The following is a 21,591-nucleotide window of genomic DNA, read 5'->3' on the forward strand; positions in this document are numbered from 1 at the left end:
CCCCCCCCCCCCCCCGCTTGTATGTACTCTCTCTCCAAATAAATAAATAAACTTAAAAAAAAAAAAAAAAAGCACCTTCCAGGCCCTCTGCTAAGAACCTGCCCGGCATTATGCAATGTTCCAACAACCCCGTGAGCCGGTGCTCTCATTACATCTGTATTATAGGCTCAGAGCTTAAACAACTGGCTCAGAACCACACAGAGGTGAGAAGCCAGAATCCCAACCCAGCAGGTTTGGCCCCAAGATCATGCTCTCACAAGCACCAAATTGTCATGTCTCAGGAATGTTCCAGATGACTTCTGTTTGGATCTGGAACGCCACAGGGTGCAGGCTGGCAGCAGCAGATCTCTGCCCGTCGCTATGCCCAGCGCAGACTACTATGAAAACAGGCTTGCCCGGCTGCAGGCATCCGGACCGGGCCAGCCAGGGAGCTAGAACCCAGCCCCCACCGCGCACAACCCGAGCAACACGTAGGTGACGCTGGACGGCAAAGCGTGGCACTGAGGGACCTCACTCCACGGGAGCATTTCGCTTTATTCCTTGCTTCTTCAGAAAACGGCCGGTTTACTGGGAGCCTGCTCTGTGTCCACCATGGTTTGAGGTCACCCGGCTCAGCTTCGGACCTAAGAGGTGGGATTGTTTGCCCGCTTTACAGATGAGGAGCTTGGGTGTAACTGGCAGAGCCCGTGTTGATCCACACGCTGCGATCGGAGAGCCATACCTATAAGCAGGAGGCGATCCTCACCCCTCCCTACTTGGGGGGGAGGGGGGGAGGGGGGGCGCGGAACCATCAATTTCAGGAGCCTCTGGCTTTGCCCGGAAGGAAAAGTTTCTGGGAGTTCGTTCCCCAGGACGATGAGCTAACTCATAGGGTTGCTTGGGGCTGCTCATAATTCAGATGACACCTCAGCCAGTTTCTGTTGCTTTCATTAAAAAAGAAAAAAAAAAAAATCCAGATCACGGTGTTTTCTCCTTCCAGCCTCTCACGTTTGCCTTTCTCAAAACGCTGCGCGTTTCCCCCTCATCCGCCTAAACCTGCTGTTGAGTTACTGGCCCCCAGAGGCTGCAGGCTCGGAGCGACGCATCCATGCACTTTGCCGCTCACCGCCTTCTCCGAGTGTAATCAAACATCAAGCTAAGTAGCAAATAAATCTCTCGATCTCATAAGCTGCACAGCGAGATCATGTAAATGCAAATGAAGGACCTGGTTTCAAGCTGTCTGGGGGGAGGGGAGGGCGGGGAGGGAGCGCAGGGGCCCTGTCACCGTGACCGCCTCAACGGCAGGGGCCATACATCAGTTGCAGTAACGGTCCTGGCAGCACGGAGGGAGCCCCGGGCCGCCCCAGGGAGACGGAGGAACCAGGCTGGAGGCAGAACACAAGGCGGCGCCGGGCGCGAGAGCCAGGCAAGGGCAGGTGCAGTGGGGCCCGGAGAGCTGTCCCACTGCCTGGGACTCCCCTTGGCCTGACCTGGAGAGCTGCTCCCGTAATGCCACCTATAACCACAGCCGTAGCCGAAGCCACACCCAGGGCCGGATGCCACCAGACCCTCCATGCAGCTCTGGGAGGTGTTCCAGGCAGGAAGCCGGGACCAGACAAATTAAGCGACCTGCCCAGGGTCACACGGGAAGTGGCGGACCTGGAACTCAGTCCCGTGTGACATTAACAAGCTGGCTTCTCCCGTCCTCGTCCTCCCCTCCACACCTCCCTCCACCCCAGGGGCCGCCAGCCCAGCCCTCATCATAACCCTTGCGGTTGTAATGACACAGGAGAAGAACCTTGCCTTCGACCCTTGGCAGGTACCGTGGGGAATAGAAACTCACACTTTAACTCTGCCTTTTGCCTTTTTCGATTCTGCAAGTTAACATCTCGACACCCTCTCCCTGTCTCTAACTACACGCCCTCACGCAATCAGTGATGTGTGTTTCCTTCCAGTATGTTTTTTCCGTGAAGCTTTCTTCACGTGGCCGTAACCATAGTATATGTTCGATTGTGAATCCTGCTGTGGTTTGTTTGTTTGTTTTTTTTTCACTTGACATTATTTTATATGCCTTTGATCATGTAGGGGGACGTGGTCCTCCCATGCGTGCCTTTTCTGGGGTCATTATTCAAGTTCACATGCCACTCACACAAGGCACACGGTTCAAAGAACCCGGCTTCTGAGACGGTGCTGGAGTCCTTTGATGCATAATGTACCTTATTTCACGTGATTGTTTATCTGAGGTTCTCATTATGGAAATAAATAAATATCCTCTATGCTAATCAGGACCACGATTTGCATTTATATTGTGCTTTTCATTCGAGGGTCTTAAGTTGTTTTACAATAATGAACTACCCCTCCATGAGCACAGTGGTAGGTGTGTGCGTGTGCATGAATGGGCTTGGCTATGTGCAGATATTTATTTAATAACTACCAGGCCGTAACTGCGGGAGTTCACGTAGCCACACTTTAATGGGGTGCAGGAAAGTAAGTGGAGACTCTTCAGCTGTCGGGCAAACATTTATTTAGTTCAGACGCTGGGCTAGAGGGTCAACGAACTCCCTTCTGTGTGGCCGACAGGAAGTGGGCGTGATTCCTTTACGGGGCTTCCTCCTGCGGGAGCGAGTTTCTAAGGTAAGTCCAGAACCCGGGCGTTGAGCTCCGGGGCTGAAAACCCATCTTGGAAACGCCCCCTGGGATGGATCCCGTCCGGGCCATCCAAGAAATAAAGGCAACTGATTTCACCCATTTTCGCCTCTTGGGAGGCAAACAGGGGCTAGTTATGAATTTCCAAACGTATATCGGGTGGGAAATTCTTAGACTTGAACTGCAAGGTCAGGTTGCTTATTTCGAAGCCGGTTCATGAGAAGCGGCTCGGGCGAGGCTCCAGGGCGAGGGGCCGTCCTTCCTGGCGCCTCAGGTGACTTCAGAGCGAGGTAGCAGCCTGCGGGGAACGCCACCTGCGCCTCTGGAAAGCCCCAGTGGTCCTCACGCCGGCGACAGGCTGCTCCGAGGGGGCTTCCGGGTGGGGCGGGGGGCTGCCTGCCCGGCCTGATCCAGTGCGGGGGTCCAGGGCCTGGGTCCTCTGTGTAAACGGCGGATAGAGCGGCGGTGCAGAAGGAGCCCAGAGAATCCCAGGGCCCCTGGGACAGGGAGAGAGCTGGCTTTAATTAGAGCTGAGAGACGGGAACTAAGTCAGCAAGGGATGACATCTTAATGAGGTTTAATGAAGCTGTCTGCTGATGGGGACAGCTGTCACCCAGAGCTGTATTCCAGCCAAGCCACTGTGTGACGGAGGAAACTCGGGGAAAGGCACAGTTTGAACGGTGCCGAGGAGGGCGGGGTGGTCTGACGCAGAGCCGGGATTCTTCTCCCACATCCCGACGCCTCTTGATTCGAGCACCTCGACCACGAGGGATCCTGGCTGCTGGGCCATGTTTGAATAGCGGCCCGTGTGTCACACTTCCCTGCCGTGCGGAGCTAAGGCGTGCCCCTTCAAAGGCCTTGAGGATTTTGCAGGAGACGTCTTAGAATTCCGCCATCAGACACGGGAAATGCGGGAGGGGGCTCGCATGTGCAGGCTGAAAGGGGTTCATGGGTCCCTTCTCTTCCCGGGCCTCAGTTTCCCCATCCGTCCACTGGAGATAATGTGACCTCCCTCCCTCAGAGAGCTGCTGGGGGGCCTGCTGTGGGGTCAGCACGTCTGAGAGAGCTCAGCTTTCCCTCAGCTGCTCTGTATACTAGCCGGGTGGCCTTGGGCAGGGGGGAGCCTTCAGTTTTCCCGCCTGGAAATTGAGAAACCGACCTCACAGTGGGATTGGCGGAGTTCCCCGAGAAGCACGAGAAGCTCTCGGGCAGAGTAAGTTCTCAGAACTAAGGTTGGCTTAGTGAGATCACATAACATGAGCCTTGGAGGAGGTGCTCAGTAAAGGTTATCTCTCTTCCTCTTTGCCTTTCTTTACTTCTGCAGTAAAGAGAGTGCGGTGTTTCCAAGAGATCCCCGTGTAGGGAAGGTGCTTCCAGCCTTCATGTGGCCCAACAGCCTGTCTGCACCATCCGCCCCAGGACCTTTGCACATGCCAGCCTGAGAGCTGTTGCCTCTCTGGGCTGTCTCTTATCCTGTTCTGGGCTGGGGGTGGGGGCAGGTAGCTTGGGGAGCTGAGTGGCCAATCGAAGCCGAGATTTGTGGCCAATGTCATCAGTTTCACGGATATCAGAGAGGGAGGGGTGGCCACAGGGAAGCAGGTGACCCACCCTCGACTTCAAATTATGTTGCATATCAGTGGCAGCTGATCTCAGATGTCTGTCACGACTGGCTTGCCCACATCTGGAAGCTCGGGGTCAGGAGCTCTGAGCACCTGTTTGTCAATCCTTAGCTGGCTTCACACAGCTCCCCTGAGGTGCCCAGACACCTGCTAGACGCTTTTCTCTATAGGCTTCTAGAAGGTCTCTCTGGTCGAGCTGGGAAAGGAGGCCAGGTCCTTCTACCTCTGGCTCAATGCTCTTTCTTACTTCCAAGAAGCCCCTTGGAGAACCCTTGGCTCTCCTGCCCTCCCTGGCTGACCCACAGGAATCTTCTTCCGGTCAGGTCTCTCCAAAATGCCAATCCAAGGTTGGTATCTTTCTTTCTTTCCCTGCCCACTTTCCCCTGACCCGGTCATGACTTTGCCATCCTGCGTCCAGGTCACAACAGGCCTACGGTGTTTTCTGAGGTGGCAGCTTTTCCCACAATCCCGCTATACATGAAAAGAGTGGACTTCCCATGGGGCCCTCCTGGGCATAAGGCCACCTTGGTTCTCTGGGTGGGGGGGGAGTGTGCAAAGACATGCAAGGCACAGCCACTCTGCCCAAACAGCCTCCCGCCCGCAGAGCTAAGATCGGCGCACAAGGAAGGAGGAGGAATGGTCCCCGGTAGTTTATGCTAGATGCCAAGTGAGTGATTAAGAGGCAGCAAAGACCCTGTGGAGTCAATACGGGTTCCAATCCTGCCTTGGCCATTCATTAGCTGTGCAGCTTGGAGCAGCCAAGGCCCTGAAGCTGTCTGGGCCGCTGTCACCTGAAAACCGGGACGGTAGTAACCGCTTTGCAGGATTCTTCTAAGCATGAGACAGAGGCGATGGAGGTAAAGGAGGCTGGTGCACGGTCACCGTGGTGGTTGGGGGTGTTGGCACCAAGGGGGGCCCCTGAGCTCCTCTCACTCGCCAGCTGAGCTGGTTGGGGGTGAGTCCGCCACTCCTCTGGGCGTTCACGTGTGAGCGCGGGGACCCCAGAGCACCCGGCCCCTGGGCCTAAAGGACTGAACTACCGAGAGGGGGCTTTTAAGCACAGGAGGGTCTGTGGATGGGTGGGACCCGGGAAAAGGTCAGGGGGCACACAGCTCTGGGGGTGTTCTGGGGCTGCACCTGAGAAGGGCCCGGGGACCCTTTGGTGCCCTACAAGTGGCCTTCTCAGATGCTGTACGACCTGCCCGAGAGGGAAGCAAGTCCAGCCGTGGGGCTGGAAGGCCAAACCCCCTTCTCCGCCGAATTCTTGGGGAGCTTCTTCCTTCTGGGTGACACTCTGGTCTGGAACGGTCGGAGCAAATGACAAAACGAACAGTCCGAGAATTCCAGACGGGACCCCACCATTGCAAAAGCACACAGCAAAGAACCCTTTGGGACCCCACGGATTCTCTTCGTGTTGCTGCCGCCACTTCTGTTTTGCCGGGGTTTACACGGTGCTTCCGTGCAGGTGTCTCCTGTGGCCATCAGGAACACATTGCTCTCTCAACCTGTGGCCGCGGTCACATCACAGATGAGCGGGTTCTGAAGGAGGACAGCAGGCAGGATTGCACGGCGTGAAGGGCACCCACATCAGGTCAAGAAGCAGGACCAGATCCCCCGAAGCCTCCGACGCAGCCTCAGCCACGACGCCTGCCCCAAGGGCACCCACACCGATGGCGTTCGAGCGTCCTCTACGCGTCCCTCGCGCGCCTGGCTTCTTTCGCCCCACGGTGGTTGCCATAGTGTGGGCTTTCCCAGCCTCGGCACTGTTGGCCTTGGGGGCCGGGTAATTCTTTGTTGTTGGAGGCGAGGACCGTATTGTGCGTTGTTGGATGTTGAGCAGGAACCCTGGCCTCCACCAGCCACCTGGAAGGTAGGGCTCCTTCCCACGTGGTGGCAACTCATGATGTCTCTGACACAGCCAGGTGTCCTCTGGGGGCCAAAATTGCCCCTGATCGAGAACGACTGTTATGGCGTAGTCTACAGAATGAATACATCACAACTTTTTTATACACCTTATAACGGCCATTGGGATTGTTTCCGGTACTTGGCTACTAGGGACTGAGATGCTGTGAGCGTTCTCAGATGGGTCTTTGTAGGACGGAGGCACTCACTTCTGTTGGGTGGGCAGGAGGGAATGGTTGGGTTATCAGGTAGGCGTGTGTTTACCTTTAATAGACACTGCTAAATGGCGTTCCACAGTGGCTGCACCAGTCTGTGCCTCCCACCAAGCGCATCTGCGTTCTGGTTGCTCGGCATTCTCCACAATAGCATTGAGTTTTTATTTTGCATTTCTCAGAGGTTAAGCCACTTGAAATATGGATCTTAGCCACTTGGACATCCTCTTAATGAAGTGCCTGTTCAGGTCTCTTGCTCATCCTTCCATAGGATTGTCTGCCTTTTTTTCTTATTGATTTGTAGCAGCTCTTTATATATGATGGGTAAAAGCCCTTTGTCAGATACTTGCATTGCAAAAAATCTTCTCTCAGTCTATGGACTCAAATTTTTTAGAGCTAGAGGCAATCTGTGCTCCCCCATTCTAACCCTCTGGTGCACTTGACTATTGTTACTTGTTTGATTATCCCTTTTCCAAAACAATACACTTCATAAGGGCAAAGGCTATGTCTCTGCTTTGTTCGGCTTAGAACTCCCAACACAGGGCTTGGTGCAGAGTCCGTGCAAGATATTTGTGGAGTGAAAGAATGGGTGAAACTCCCATCCGAACGATTCTTGCAGCCTAAGGCTTCCAGGTACTTTGGCAATTGTTGATTCCCAGGCAACCCTCGGTAAAAAGCGCAGAGACCCAGACACCTGCGTGCTTTTCCGCTCCCCCCACCCCGCAAGTAACAGCCAGCTCCTGAGTCTGTCTGTCTTTCCTTTGCCAGCTGGAAGTCTGCCCACCTGCACTTGCCCTGAGGGAGGCGGAGGCCTCTCCTGGAGAAGTCACATTTTAATTAACTTCCCCTGCAGTCACCAGAGAGGCCAGATCATTTTCATAAACAAATGAGAAGCCAGAGCTTTGTCTGCAGCTCGGAGTGAGTCTTGCGGAAGGAGTTCAAAGCAAACCGCCCGGCAGAGGCCCCCGTGCACTTGCCTGGAACTCAGAACTCCATCCCTCGCGAGGGAGGTGGGACCTGGGATTTGAGATGGGAAAGAAGAGGGAGAACCTCGTGCAGACGAGAACTGAGAAGAGTCTCCAAGGAGGCATTTCCTTCCTTCCGTCTTTCCTTCCCTCATTCGTTCACCCCTATTTACTAGTATCTCTGCCATGCTGGGCACAGGGAAAAAGAGGAGTGAGGAGAAGGGGGCTCGGGGAGGGGCAGAGGCGCAATCTGGGCACCTTCGGCTCAGTTTTGCTGTGAACATGAAATTGCCTTAAAAAATAAGGTCTATTAAAAAAAAAAAAAAACACTAAAAAAAAATTAACCTTAAAATAAAGACGGAGAGACTTTCCACCAGGGGGAGACCGACATCGAACTGATGGCCGTGCGATTAACGACTTGATCACACTGCTGTGTAATTCTAATGGCTTTACTGAGACATAATTCCCATACCACGCAATTCACGCAAACAAAGCCTGCGGTGCAACGGCTTTCAGCCCGTTCACAGACTTGTGCAAATCGTCACCGCAGTCCATTCTAGGACACCTCGCAGCCATCACCCCTCCCGGCCGTAAGCCACCATTCACTCCACTTTTCCTCCTCCAATTTGCTATTTGAGACGTTTCACGTAAATGGAATCGTGCGGTATGTGGTCCTGTGTGACTGATTCTTTCCCTGAGCGTCATGTTGGCGAGGCCCATCGGTGCCATCGAGGTACCACCGCGAAAGTTTGTAAGTGCCCTGCAGGTAGAGCTCGGGGCCCTGAGATGCCGTACAACAAAGAAAGTTGTCCGGACTGAAGGCAACCTGGGAGGGCTTCCCAGAGGAAGAGGCTTTTGCTCTCAGGCATTTATTGAGAGCACCTGCTCTGAGCCACCAGGAAAAGGAAGGCAATAAAAGCCAGACTGGCTCGTTGATATTCGTTTAACTGGTGGATCTGGGTGTGGGCTGGAGACAGACAGCTTGGGTTCGAATCCCAAATTGGCCACTTCCTGCCGTGGGGACTTGGGCAAAACTGTTTGGCCTCTCAGTGCCTCAGCTGCCTCATCTGAGAAATGGGGATAGTGATGGGTCCTGCCTGAGAGAAGCACAGGGACAACCAAATATCGTATCTGGAACACAGTCCGAACTCAGCACGGGCTCACTGAATGTTCTAAGGGCCTTACAGGCCAGGACCTCTGACCTCAGGCAGCTGCTACTTGAAAGAGAGGCCGGGTAATCTTTTTTTTTTTTTTAAGCTTATTTATTTTTGACAGACAGAGAGCACGAGCAGGGGAGGAACGGAGAGAGAGGGGGGCAGAGGATCCGAAGCGGGCTCTGTGCTGACGGCAGAGATCCTGATGCAGGGCTCGAACCCATGACCTGTGAGATCATGACCTGAGCCGAAGGCAGATGCTTAACCAACTGAGCCACCCAGGCGCCCCGAGAGGGGGCCGTGTAATCTAATGATTAAGAGCTCCGGCCGGAGGCCAAACACTCCAGCCTGTGAAACCCAGCCCATCCCGTAGGAGCCGTGGGTCACGAGCACCTCTCTCGGTGTCCGCTTCCCTGTCTATAGGATGGGGGAGTCACGTGGTTGGTAATAGACCGATTTTGTTCCTAAGACCCCCTTCTCGCGGGGCAAGGAGTTCACCCGGAGAGTGAGGAGAGCTGGCCGGCCACCGGGAAGGTCATGGTGGGCCTTGTTACCATATCCCCACCTGCAGGCGAGGACTCAAGGAGCATTGACGTCCTCACGGGCTCCAGTGAGAATGACACAAGGAATGAAGAGTCAGGTAGGAAAGACGGCCCCTCCTTGAACAGGGGCCTCCAGGTGAACGTCTGTGAACCACGCCTTCCCGTGTGTCCCCTTGGGCGACTCAGCGCTGGGCAGGCAGGGCCAGGCTGGACCCCCAGGGACTGCTGCGCGCCCCTCCCCTCACACAAACGCACCTCCTCTTTCAAGGCCTCGGGGGTCCTCCTGACCCTGCTCACTTGTCCCCCATCACGAGCACACCGGGCAGGCTTTCCCGGTTGTGTCTCGATGCCCAGTGCCCCCGGCGCTCACCTCGCGGAGGGCTCCGTCATCCTTACCCTAGTGGCCCTGAAGGTCACCCGCGGGGCCTGCGGCCAAGTGAGCATCTGATTGACTCCTGTGGCTGAACTTGCCGTGATGCCGTCGGTCTGCGATTTCGCTCCTCACCTTGGCTTTCTGTCTGTCCCCACACAGGCTGAACTTGGGAAGCCCCGAGAAAGAAGTTGCACTCTGCCTGGAATTGATTTCAATTACGGGCTCTACGTCCGCGGGCTGGATGGAGGGGTCCCCGAAGGTGAGCAGGCGTACTTTGGAGCCCCGGTGGGGGGGAGGGGCATGAGCTCTCAACCTAGGCGGCTGGCCGCGCTCCAGGGAAAGAGCCAGAGAGTCCCGGGGCCTGCCCCGCAGCGTGATTCTGGTCGAAAACCGCAGTCTGGGCTTGGCCGAGACGGGGAGGTCCAGGCAGGGTCCGGGTCTAAGGTGTCAGGGAAACAGCATGGGCCCCAGCCAGGGTGGAACCTGGTGCCCTGCCCCGTTTGAGCTTCGAGCACAGAATGGGCTCAGGACCAACCCTCTGACGGCCCCAAGGAGGTGAAGGCCAGGCGGACCCGGCTTGGCGAAGGATGCTCTGGTGCCCTCCGGAATCTCTGGGAATCCTGACCCCTCCCTTTCCAGCAGGCCACGCAGGGCCGTCACACAGCAGGCCCGGGGTTAGTGGGAGGCACACACGCCCCAGTTTCTTCTTGGTCAGGTGCCGCGGCCTGACCGCTGCACCACCGTTCCGTCCCTCCCTGCCCTCAGCCCTTGGACACTGGAATGTGTTTAGGCAGCAGCCCACGTGCCCCCACGAGCTGACCCGGAACTACATTGCCATGAATCGCGGGGCGGTGAAAGCCGGCCTGGTGACCGCTCGGGAGAATTTCCTCTACCGCCAGCTCAACGACATCCGCATCAGTGACCAGGATGACCGGCACATCAAGAAGGAAATGCCCTCCCTCCCTCCAAACATGACGTTTGGGGTCGTGGCACGGTAAGTGGCCGGGACACCAGGCTCGATCCCTCACCCGGGGGCCGGAGGGCACTCAGAGGTGACTGAACTGGGGAACTGTGTGTGGCATGGCCTTTGACTCCAGGAAGGGGGTGGGGAGCGCTCCAGGCCTGGGCAATCGGTGTAGCTCACAAACCTTGGTCACGGTGATTGGCTCAGCAGCAAACATGCAACCCACGTGCCAACTCTGGGATGCGTGACATTCTCTAAAAGTAGGATGCGGGGGCGCCTGGGTGGCTCGGTCGGTTAAGCGTCCGACATCTGCTCAGGTCGTGATCTCACGGTCGGTGAGTTTGAGCCCCGCGTCGGGCTCTGTGCTGACAGCTCGGAGCCTGGAACCTGCTTCGGATTCTGGGTCTCTGCCCCTCTCTGCCCCTCCCCCGCTCATGCTCTGTCTCTGTCTCTGTCTCTCTCTCAAAAAATAAACATTAAAAAAATAAAAAAAATAAATTTTAAAAAGTAGAACGTGGTTGCACGTAATCAAATCTCAACTCAAACCGGCTCGATATTTTTTTAAGTGGAATTTATTGGCTTACATGATTGAAAAGCTCGGGCGCAGCTTCAGGCACAGCTGGATCTAGGTCACCAAGGGATGTTATCAGTATTGGGTATGTCTCGCCATGTCTTGGCTATGCTTCCCAATCTTGGCTTTGTTCTCTGACAAGCCTCTGCCTCGTGTAGCTAAATGACCAGGAACAGTTCCATCCTCAGGGGGAAGGGCACAGAAGCTATGGCAGCCTTCAGATTAAGATTCCTTGGTCCAACTTTAGAGCCTTGCCGATCCCTGAATCAGCCACTGTGAGCAGGGATTGCGAAGTACACTGATTGGCCAGTTCCGGGTCACATGCCTGCCTCTGAACCAATTGCTGAGACCAGGAGATTCTGATGCCCTGATTGGGCAGGTCTGATCCCCTGCCCCTTCTTGGGCGGGGTAGGTGTTTGGGCTCAGTCTCCACCATCCACATGGGGCTGGTGGTGGAAAGGATGTAGAAATCAAGGCTCTGACCCCGGAGGGAGAACAGAACACAACAGTAGGCAAAACGGCAGATGTTCAATGCACCAGGGCTTCCTAACCCATGATGTGTCACAGCAGAAAAAAATCACTGGTGTTTGTGCCTCGCACTGTGCAAATAAACAGAAGCGCCCGTAGCTGGCAACAAGTGGCCTGGGGCCGCCAAGCCCCAACCAGATGCCCGTGACCGAGAAGCCAATATCTTGGTCTATCTATGTGGCAGTGCCATCGACAGTCTGTCCCCAGCCTCTTTCCCACCTTCCTCCCACTGTTCCTGGGTAGGTGACTTCCTCTGGCTCTCCCACCATACTTTATTGTTATTATTATTATTATTATCGGCGATGGTTCCTTCTTTATTTTTTATTTTTTCTAATTATTTTCTATTGTGGTAAGATGTACTGGTCTTTTTTGAAGTTTTTGTTTATTTATTTTGAGAGAGAGAGAATGAGTATGAGTGGCAGGGGGTGGGGGGGAGCAGTGAGAGAGGGAGAGAGAGAATCCCAAGCAGGAACCACGCTTCCAGGGAGGGGCCTCACGAGGGGCTCGAACTCACAAACGGTGAGAGCACGACCTGAGCGAAAATCAAGAGTCAGATGCTCAGCCGACTGAGCCACCCAGGCGCCCCCAGATTTGCCATCTTTAAATGTACAGTTCAGCGGCCTTAAGGACATTCACACTGCTGTGCAACCCACAGCACCATGCATCTCCAGAAGCCTTTCTTCATCCCGGGCTGGAACTCGGGCCCCATTTGGTACCTCTCTGTTCCTCCCTTCCCTCAGCTCTTTGTAACCACCATTCTGCTTTCCGTCTCTACGATTGTTGACTTCTGTAGATACCGCATCTAAGCGGAATCATGCCAAATGTGCCCTTTTGTTTCTGGCTTGTTTCACTTACCGTAAGGTCCTCGAGGTTCATCCACGTTGTAGCGGTGTCCGAATCTCCTTCCTTTTCAGGGCCGAATCATACTCCACCGTGTGGATATGCCGCGTTTCGTTTCTCCGTCGATGGGCATTCGGACTGTGTCCACCTTCTGGCTATCGTGAATAGTGCCGCCGCGAACACGGGTGTGCAAATACCCGTGTGTGTCCCTGCTTTCGGGTGTACTTGCTGAGTCACACGCGGGATTCCAAGTTTGGTGTTTTGAGGACGTGCCGTCGCGTTTTCCGCAGCGGGAGCTGCCATACTTTTGTATGCCTTCCCCCGCCTGTTCTCGCCACCCTACCTGGTAAAACCTACTCATTCTCTGGAGTTCAGCTCAGCGTCATCTCTGCGGTAAAGCTCTCCCACCTCCCATGGTCTCAGCTGTACACGTCTCTCTCACCGGAAATGCGTTTCTATTCGCCAGCCCTCCAAACGTGGAACGCGACCGTACAGACACATTGGAAAATCATTTCTGGTCCAGATTAACGGTGGTTGGCACACCCCCCTTCCCCCCCACTTTGAAATAATGCCCTAGGGGCGCCTGGGTGGCTCAGTCGCTTGAGCGTCCGACTTCGGCTCGGGTCACGATCTCGCGGTCCGGGAGTTCGAGGCCCGCGTCGGGCTCTGGGCTGACGGCTCGGAGCCTGCAGCCTGCTTCCGATTCTGTGTCTCCCTCTCTCTCTGCCCCTCCCCCGTTCATGCTCTGTCTCTCTCTGTCCCAAAAATAAATAAAAAACGTTGAAAAAAATTAAAAAAAAATAATAATAATGCCCTAAAGTCAGGCCCTCCAAGGCATGGTTTCCCAAGGCCGCCTGGAGTACAGAGGGACAGAGACTCCCACTGTGTGCCAGACCGCTAGACTAGTCCGGGCCGGTCACCAGTGTCCCCAAGACGGCATGGTGTCTGGGAGCAGCCGTCAGCCTAGGGCTCTTGTTCCAGCGTGGTCCCCGACAGTTTTCCCTCCAAGGCTTCTGTTTCCTGACCTGTGAATAGGATGTTAGAGCAGTAACGCAGCCAGCTGGGATTCTCAGGTTATGTTTGGCCTCTGTGTCGGTTTCCTTTCCTTGTCTTGGAAGGGCCTGTGCGGGGAGGTGGGTGGGGTTACTTGCCCAGCTTAGGCAGGGAGAAATTAACCGATCTCCCTAAGCTGGGTTCTCAACCTGAAGTGCTTATATTTAAAAACAAAATTTTAGAAGACGTAGGACGTTAGCCATCACCTGCCTCAAAGCCATGATTTAAAAGAAGAAAGCGGGGGCACCTGGCTGGTTCAGTGGGTGGAGCCTATGACTCTGGATCTTGGGGTCCTAAGTTCGAGCCCTATGTTGGGTATAGAGCTTACTTTATAAAACTAGGAAATAAAATAAATAAGACAAGGAAGCAGACGTTCAGAGAGGTCAAGACACTTTCCCAAGGTCACACAGCAAGTTGGGACCAGACAAGAGTCAGATCTAGAGCCAGGTCGGCAGACTCCCCGTCCGGTGCTCTTTCTTGCACACTTGCCTCCTTGGGACTGAGGTACAGCACAAATGCCCACAGTTCCCGGTCCTGGGGCTGCGTTATTCCACGTACAATGGAAAAGCTGAAGTCAGCTGGGCTCAGAAAGGACATCCATTATCATCTGGCTTTCAATATAAAATCTTAAATTGCTATAAAACCGAGTGGCTACAATTCGAGGGTAAGGACGTGATGAAGTGCCAGCTATATCCTCTGTGATGGTAAATGGGCTTTGCATATGCAAATTGAATGGATTTTAAAATGGTATTTAATGACAATTTTCGTAGCAGACGTTAACATTAATTGCACAAAAATGAAAATGCTGCATTAGGTTGCTGTTAGCAGCAAATATCGTGGCCATAAAGCTTTATCTTTATCAACAGCAGCCCTCTCTCATGTGTCAGGGCGGCCCAGCAAATTGCAAGCAAAAGGGCTTTTACGGAACAAAAATATCCCCCAAAGCAGGCCCAAATCAGCATCAATTTTGCTTTATTTCTTCGTAAATGGAGGTTAAATGGCCGCTGGAAAGGCTTTTACTGAGCTGCTCAGCGAGCGTCCAGAACCCCTCAACCTCGCGACGTAAGTAGAAGGAGCAGTTAAGACGCGATCGCCCTTCTCCGTAATGGGGCTATTACTTTAAAGTTATGGGGCCGAGGCCCCTTTCGTAATGATCACCTTTTACAAGCCTCAATTGTATTTATTCCTTTACTTTAAAAGCATGTTTAAAAAAGCAGAAAACAAATCTGATTACACACGACTACCCGAGGAGTTGTTGGGGGCGATTTGGTCCAATAAATAAATAAACAAATGAGTACCGTTTACTCACAACTACAGATATGTTAAAAAATAATAATAACAAAATACACAGGAAAGCCACTCGAAGCTCGGGACGCTCCCGAGCATGTGACTGCCGTGTGAGACAAAACTCTGACCCCAGCTCTTCTCCCTGTCCCCCGGATGTCAAATCTCTTACCCTTTGACGTATTTCACGATGGACGGAATGACGGATTCCGTCCGTCCTTCCACTTGGCTGATTTGGTTTCCAATTCACACTGCTTTGTCACAGATGGTCACTAAATTGGAAAGGTGCATTTCAGTCCACGAGCTGGTGTGGCTAAAAGAAAGTGGAGGCCCCAAGCCATGATGGGGAAACGGTGCCCGTGTGGCCATGTGGTCATGAGCGGGGAGCCACGGCCAAGTCAGCCCACAGAGATGTTTGGCCCATCCAGTGACGAAAACTGTGAATGAGTTGCCACGTTTATTAAAAAAAAAACTTTTTTTTTTTTTTTCAACGTTTTTTATTTATTTTTGGGACAGAGAGAGACAGAGCATGAACGGGGGAGGGGCAGAGAGAGAGGGAGACACAGAATCGGAAACAGGCTCCAGGCTCCGAGCCATCAGCCCAGAGCCTGACGCGGGGCTCGAACTCACAGACCGCGAGATCGTGACCTGGCTGAAGTCGGACGCCCAACCGACTGCGCCACCCAGGCGCCCCAAAAAAAAACTTTTTTTTTAATGTTTATTTTACTTTTGAGAGAGAGAGAACCAGCCGGGGTGGGTCAGAGAGAGAGGGGGACAGAGGATCTGAAGCGGGCTCCACACTGACCACAGAGAGCCTGATGTGGGGCTTGAACCCACAAACCGCGGGATCATGTCCTGAGCCAAGGTCGGACACTTAACCGACTGAGCCACCCGGGTGCCCCATGAGGTGCCACATTTAAAAAGCCAGGAGGGGGTGCCTGGGTGGCGCAGTCGGTTAAGCGTCCGACTTCAGCCAGGTCACGATCTCGCGGTCCATGGGTTCGAGCCCCGCGTCGAGTTCTGGGCTGACGGCTCAGAGCCCGGAGCCTGCTTCCGATTCTGTGTCTCCCTCTCTCTCTGCCCCTCCCCCGTTCATGCTCTGTCTGTCTCTCTCTGTCCCAAAAATAAATAAAAAACGTTGAAAAAAAAAATAAAAAAAAAAATAAATAAAAAGCCAGGAGATTTCATAAAAACAACAACAACAACAACAACAAAACTTGGATTTCCCGCTTCACCTAAAAAGCCAGAAGCCCAGGGGCGCCTGAGTGGCTCAGTCAGTTAAGCGTCTGACTCTGGATTTTGACTCCAGTCATGATCTCGCGGTTTGTGAGAACGAGCCCCGCATCGGGGTCTGTGCTAATGGCTCAGAGCCTGGAGCCTGCTTCGGATTCTCTGTTTCCCTCTCTCTCTCTGCCCCTCCCCCACACTGTCTCTCTCTCTCTCTCTCTCTCTCTCTCTCTCTCTCAGTGAATAAAGTGAAAGATTGCACCCCCTGCACCCAGGGTCTGCGCTCAGGCACCAGGGGCTGGAGCTGAGAGGCAGTGCCCGTTTCGGACAGGTCCCCCCCAGCCTGGCTCCTCCCATATTTGCCATCTGTCTGGTCCTGGTGGGCACTGAGTTTGCAGCTGCTGGTGTCGACTGGTCGTCCTGATCCCTCAGCTAACTGCTGCCCCTCTTTGTCCCCTGATGAAGGTCGGGGCCACCACGAACAGCAGCCGCTCTGCACTGAGTGTACGAGGCACGCATTTTGTGTGTGTGATCGCTGATGCTAATCTCAGTCCTACGAGGCAGGTATCATGCCTCCGCCTGACATCTGCTTCACGGTCCAGGAAAGGGGGCGCGCAGGCCCCGCTGCTGGCTGCACGGTGGCAAAGCTGGACTTGTTCCCCGTCCGGCTGGCCGGCTTTGAGGACCGCACCTCTAGGATCGGGCAGCTGGAGACAGCCTGTGCCTTACCGCTCTGCTGTTTCGCTGTCAAATCTCAGACTTCAGGTCAGGGAAGGATTTTAAATTCTTATTACCCGCGTGTCGGGCCGTAACACGAATCTCCAAGCATGCTGCGACCCAGGGTCCATAAACAGATATGTCTGGAGGCCAGAAATGTAACTATTAAGGAAGCACTTAATTATTGATGCATTTTAACAAGTGTTTGCAAATGCTCCCATGCCCTTGGCACATCTTAATTGTTACTGCTCCTAATTGGTCCAGCGTTGTCGATTTTGATGAGTCAGGGACTGGCGGGGAGGGGGGAAGCAGCAAGAGCGGGGCAGCAGCTGGCGCTCCCGGAAGGTTCTGGGCGCCCGGAGCCCCCCGCCGTCCTGCCTGGGAGCTCACGCCATACACAAGGCAAGGCTGCTAGCCGGGGGGTGGGGGGTGGGGGTGTGGGGGGGGATCCATCACTCAGTCAGTAAGCAAACGGCCGCCGCGTGTCTGGGTATGACACGCGCTAGATGAAGGGTAGGTAGCCCGTGAGCCAGTAATGCCCCGAACCAATAATGGCAACTAGGCTTTATTGTTATAACGACGTGTCAGGCGTTGTGCTGAGCGCCTCCGATGCACCCCGTCCTTAAATAACTCTGAACAGCTCAGTGAGTGCCACGTTGGGACTCCTACCTGTCCGTCTTGCAGAAGAAGAGACACAGAGGGTCAGAGAGGCGAAGTGATCTGCCCTTGGCTACGCTGCACTCGTGACGGTGACCGTGGCAGTGAGCTGCTTGCCTCACAAACACAAGGGTGGAGGTGATACGTTTAGTTTTTTTTCTGCACTCGAGGGGGGCTGAGACAGAATGTGTATGGACACTGTACAGAGAGAGTACGGCCGTCCTGTCTGGATTTTTCTTAAAGCCTTGAAGTTAATCTGAACACGGTGAGCTTCCCCTCTGATGTGCCCTCCCCTTCCCCTTGCCCTTCCCCTTTACTGGCTCCCCACTTGCTGATAGACAAACTCCTTGAGGGGGCACCGGGAAGGTTCACTACACTAGATGCTCCAAGCCTGCTGTGCTCACCTCAGTATCCCTGGTGCTGACCACAGGGCCCTTGCTGAGGGGGCCCTCGGGAAATCCTCGCCAAATGAACGCACGAACGAGTGGCCACGTTGGAATCTGAGTGGGAAGCCGGCAGCAACGTGCGACTTTCGTAGGATACTTGCCTCATCCGCCAATTAGGCTAGTCTAGACCCCCCCCCCCCCCCCCCCCCCATCCTGGTGCTGAGCACGTTTAGACCATGGAGCAAGGAGAAACACAAGAAAGGTAGGAAATGCTACCAGCCCACCCTCTGTCTGTGCTGCTGCTTGCCCAGCTATCAGATGCATCATCAGCCTGACATTGACAAATGTGAAGGATGGAGGAAATTTTACAGGCTGTTAAAAAATGTTTGCTGCCTGACAGGTTTTTTGAATCTTTCTGCCAAGCTGATTTATTTTACAAATTTACAATGGGCCCATCAATCACTCCGGGTTATTTTGTTTCTCCCAGAGCTGACGGCCAAAATCCAAGCCGCCCACCCGAACTCCTATAAAATGATAATAAGCCCCTTCCCAGACGACCGTCCCCGGGTTGCAAGACAGGTTCCCAGTGGGGAGACCTGCTCCAGATTTATGGGTGGCCCAAAGCCCGGCTGAACGAAATGGGGCTGACCACAAGGGGGGGGGTGGGGGCCCCCCAACCCCCCCCCCCCCCCCCCCCCCCCCCCGACCTCCGCCCCAAGACTGAACCTGAAATGCACTTCCTGCCGACCGACCCAGGGGCTCAGTGCGCGGGCCTGCTCCCCGCGCTGGCAGTCACCAGTTCTCTGCTCTCCCGGACACTCCGCTCCTGGAGGCCAGGGACAATGTCAGTTTTGTCCACTGCTACATCATCAAAGCCAGGTACAGAGTAGGTCCTCAGTAAGTGCTTGTTGAGGAAAAATACGGTTCAGGGCCTTTGCAGGCTTTGAGGCAGAGTAATTGAAAGTGAACTCACAGCACACTTGAGACCAGAGAGGGGATGGGAAAGGCAGAGTCTTGTGTCATTTAACAGACTCTGCTGTGTTCCCCTGTGGTTGATGTTATGGCTCAGGATTGTGGTCACGCTGTCTCAAAGAGTGAATATGTCCCGTGGCCTCATTAATAGAGGTAGCAAGTCCCAAACAAGGGAGGCCACCTTCCTACTCTATTCTGCCACTCACGTCACACTTGTACCATCAAGTTAAAAAATGGGAGGCATCATACATTCAGGGAAGGTCCGCAAGTAGGAAAGTGTCCAGAGGCGGCAGGATGGTGGGTGGGATGAGGGACAGAAACCAGCGTGTACAAATGTGATGAAAAATGAGGACAGTGGAGGGGCTTTTTTCCTCAGAGACTTGAGAGTGCAAAACGAGGCCCGGTGTGTGTTTGGAGAGCGGTACGGGTGGCTGACGTCACGGAGCCCTCGCTGAATGGCTGGCTGGCACGTCATCTCACTAAGTCCTTACGGCTCTATCAAGCAGGGACCATTATCCCCACTTTACAGACGAGGAGACTGAGGCTCGGAGGGTCACTTGCCCGAGGCCACACGGCCAGTTGGTGACAGAGCCAGGACCTGAGCCACGCCTCCTACCCACGGCCTGCGCAATTCCAGCAGACAGAGCCAGACCCCGAGTGAGGAGATCATTTCTCATCCTGAGCGCCATCCACGAGGCCGCCCGCGTCCCAGCGAGGCCTGGCCGCAGACGTCGACGAGCACTTCCCGGGGACCCGGCTCCCCACAGAGTAACTCAGGATATCCTCACTGCAGCCCAGCGCCTCCATTTACCCAGGAGGAAACTGAGGCAGGCAGAGGTTATGTCCTTTCGCAAGAGGTCACAGGTGGGATTGGAGGCACGGGGATTCGGGTCCGGGTGATTTACTCCAGGACCCTCACGCTTAGAACAAGCCTTAGCTTAGATGGAGGGGTTGGCTACCCCAGATGGCTGCCAGGCCGGAGGCTGGGACACCCCAAACTGTGTCCGACCAGGGTCCCCCCTCCTCAGGGACAGCCTGCTTCCGTGCACCTGACCTGGAGGACAGGCCCAGGCAGGGAGATGGGGCTGGGAGGACGTGGTGGGGAGGGCCCATCCTCTCCCCCTTCCTCTCTGGGACCCCTGCCTGACTGCTCGTGCTATAACCTCTCCCACCTCCCCAAACTCCCTCTCACTCCTCCCTCCAAGGCGGCTTTGTTGCCGGAGCCGCGAATGAGACATTTTTCATGCTTTGCCTTTTTTTCCCTCTCCGATCTCCTGCGGCCCAGACAGAGATTTATTCCCGGCCCGAGGCTCCCGGCATTCGGAGCAGGGAGGGCTCAGGGAGGCGCTGATGGGCCCATAATGGATAGGGCCGTGCTCCCCTGGGGCCTGGCCCTCCCGAACCCCATCCATCAGGAGCGGCTTGGTGCCAGGGTCAGCGCTAACGAGGCCGCAGGCCGCTCCCCCTCGGGGCCTCCCCAGCTCACCGCTCCCGCTTTTGATTTTTCCAGAGCCGGGCCGCGCCTGCCGGCATCGGTGGGCAAAGTGTGAGAGTGGGCCTGGCGCCCGGCCTCCGCGGCCCCGGTCTTGACACCGTCGGAGGGCTTGCTGGGCTGCGGCTGGCCCTGCCCCTCCGTGACACGGTGGCCCCTGTGACATGGGGCACAGAGGAGCTGCTCCCCGCTGGGAGCCAGCCACCAATCCCTGGTGTGGCAGGGAGAGCCAGGCTTCAAGCCTGACTCGTCACCGTGCAGGACCCTCAAGCAGAAGAATTCAGAGTGGGGGCGCCTGGGTGCTTCAGGCAGCTAAGCGTCCGACTTCGGCTCAGGTCACGATCTCGTGGTTCACGAGTTCAAGCCCCGCATCGGGCTCTGTGCTGACAGCCCGGAGCCCGGATCCTGCTTCGGATTCTGTGTCTCCCTCTCTCTGTGTCCCTCCCCTGCTCTCACTCTGTCTCTGTCTCTTAAAAATAAATAAAACATTTTTAAAAATTAAAATAGAAAAGAAGAAGAATTCAGAGGAAGCATGTCCCTGAATACGTTGCGCCCAGGGGCCAACTCGGTTCTCTTCCCTTTGGGGACCAGGTGGAGGCAGCCATTCAAGCCAGAAGCCCGGGCGCCTGCATTAGGTTCGATTAACAATACCAGCTTCCGTTTCCTTAGCTCCTCCGGGGCCAGGCATGGGGACCGGCGCTCTACGCACAGCCCTTTACGTGACCTTCACCGTGACCTGTTCGTAGCAGCATGCCCTCTATGGTTGGGGAAACTGAGCCGCGGACACACGGACCCGTGATCCCCTGGCCGGAAAGCGGGACTTGACCTCAAAGGTCCCATCTGCTACTTCTGTCCTGTACTGCGTGTTCCCACAGCGCCAGGCCGTGCCGGCACCACGTGGGGTGTTTGGGACACAGAGAGGAAGCAGGACACAAAGCAACGCACAGCGATGCGGTGCACGTTGCTTCTGGCGGGCAGAGGAGGGCGGGAGAGGGCCCCGGGGGACTTTGGGCCCTGCCTGGCTCTGCTCATCGCTGTATCCCCAGGGCCTAGCACAGGCCTGGCACATAGTAGGTGCTCAGTAAGTGCTTGTTGCTGTACCGCGTGGCTGGATTGTGACCCATCCCCGACTTGGAAACAGGCCAACGCTTGAATGAGCAAGTCTTTTCCTAGGTGTGGATTGGCTGGGCACGGACCTTCGGTTATCAGTGTCCTGTAACAAATCCCCACAAGCCTGGTGGCTTAAAACAACAGAAATGTCTTCTCTCCTAAGGTGGAGCCCAGAAATCTGAAATCGAGGTGTCATGGGGCCCCATTCCCTCCGAAGGGTCTGGGTGCTAGCCTCTGCCAGCTTCTGGTGGCCCCAGGCGCTCCTGGGCTTGTGGCCGCACCTTCCAGTCTCTGCTCTGTGACCACATGGCCTCTTCTCAGGGCGTCTGTCTCTCCTCTTTTGTCTCCAGTAACGACACGTGTCACCGGGTTTAGGGCTCCCGCAAATAATCCAGGGT

General features: G+C 55.1%; 1 protein-coding gene across 7 annotated transcripts in view; it reads left to right on the forward strand.

The window, feature by feature from the left end:
• The window catches only part of CFAP77 (cilia and flagella associated protein 77), a 129,844-nt gene that overhangs the window by 62,552 nt on the left and 45,701 nt on the right, over positions 1-21,591 (forward strand). For all 7 annotated transcript variants that reach the window (XR_007459487.1, XR_007459489.1, XM_049638277.1 and 4 more), the window contains exons 2-3: positions 9,552-9,651; positions 10,158-10,386. Coding sequence is in view for 5 of the 7 variants with exons in the window: in XM_049638277.1 (XP_049494234.1) it covers positions 9,552-9,651; positions 10,158-10,386 (329 nt within the window). In the remaining 2 variants the exon portion in view is untranslated. The remainder of the gene's footprint in view (positions 1-9,551; positions 9,652-10,157; positions 10,387-21,591) is intronic.

This window comes from Panthera uncia, chromosome D4, assembly GCF_023721935.1.
Source record: "Panthera uncia isolate 11264 chromosome D4, Puncia_PCG_1.0, whole genome shotgun sequence".
In the NCBI taxonomy this organism is placed as follows: Eukaryota; Metazoa; Chordata; class Mammalia; order Carnivora; family Felidae; genus Panthera; species Panthera uncia.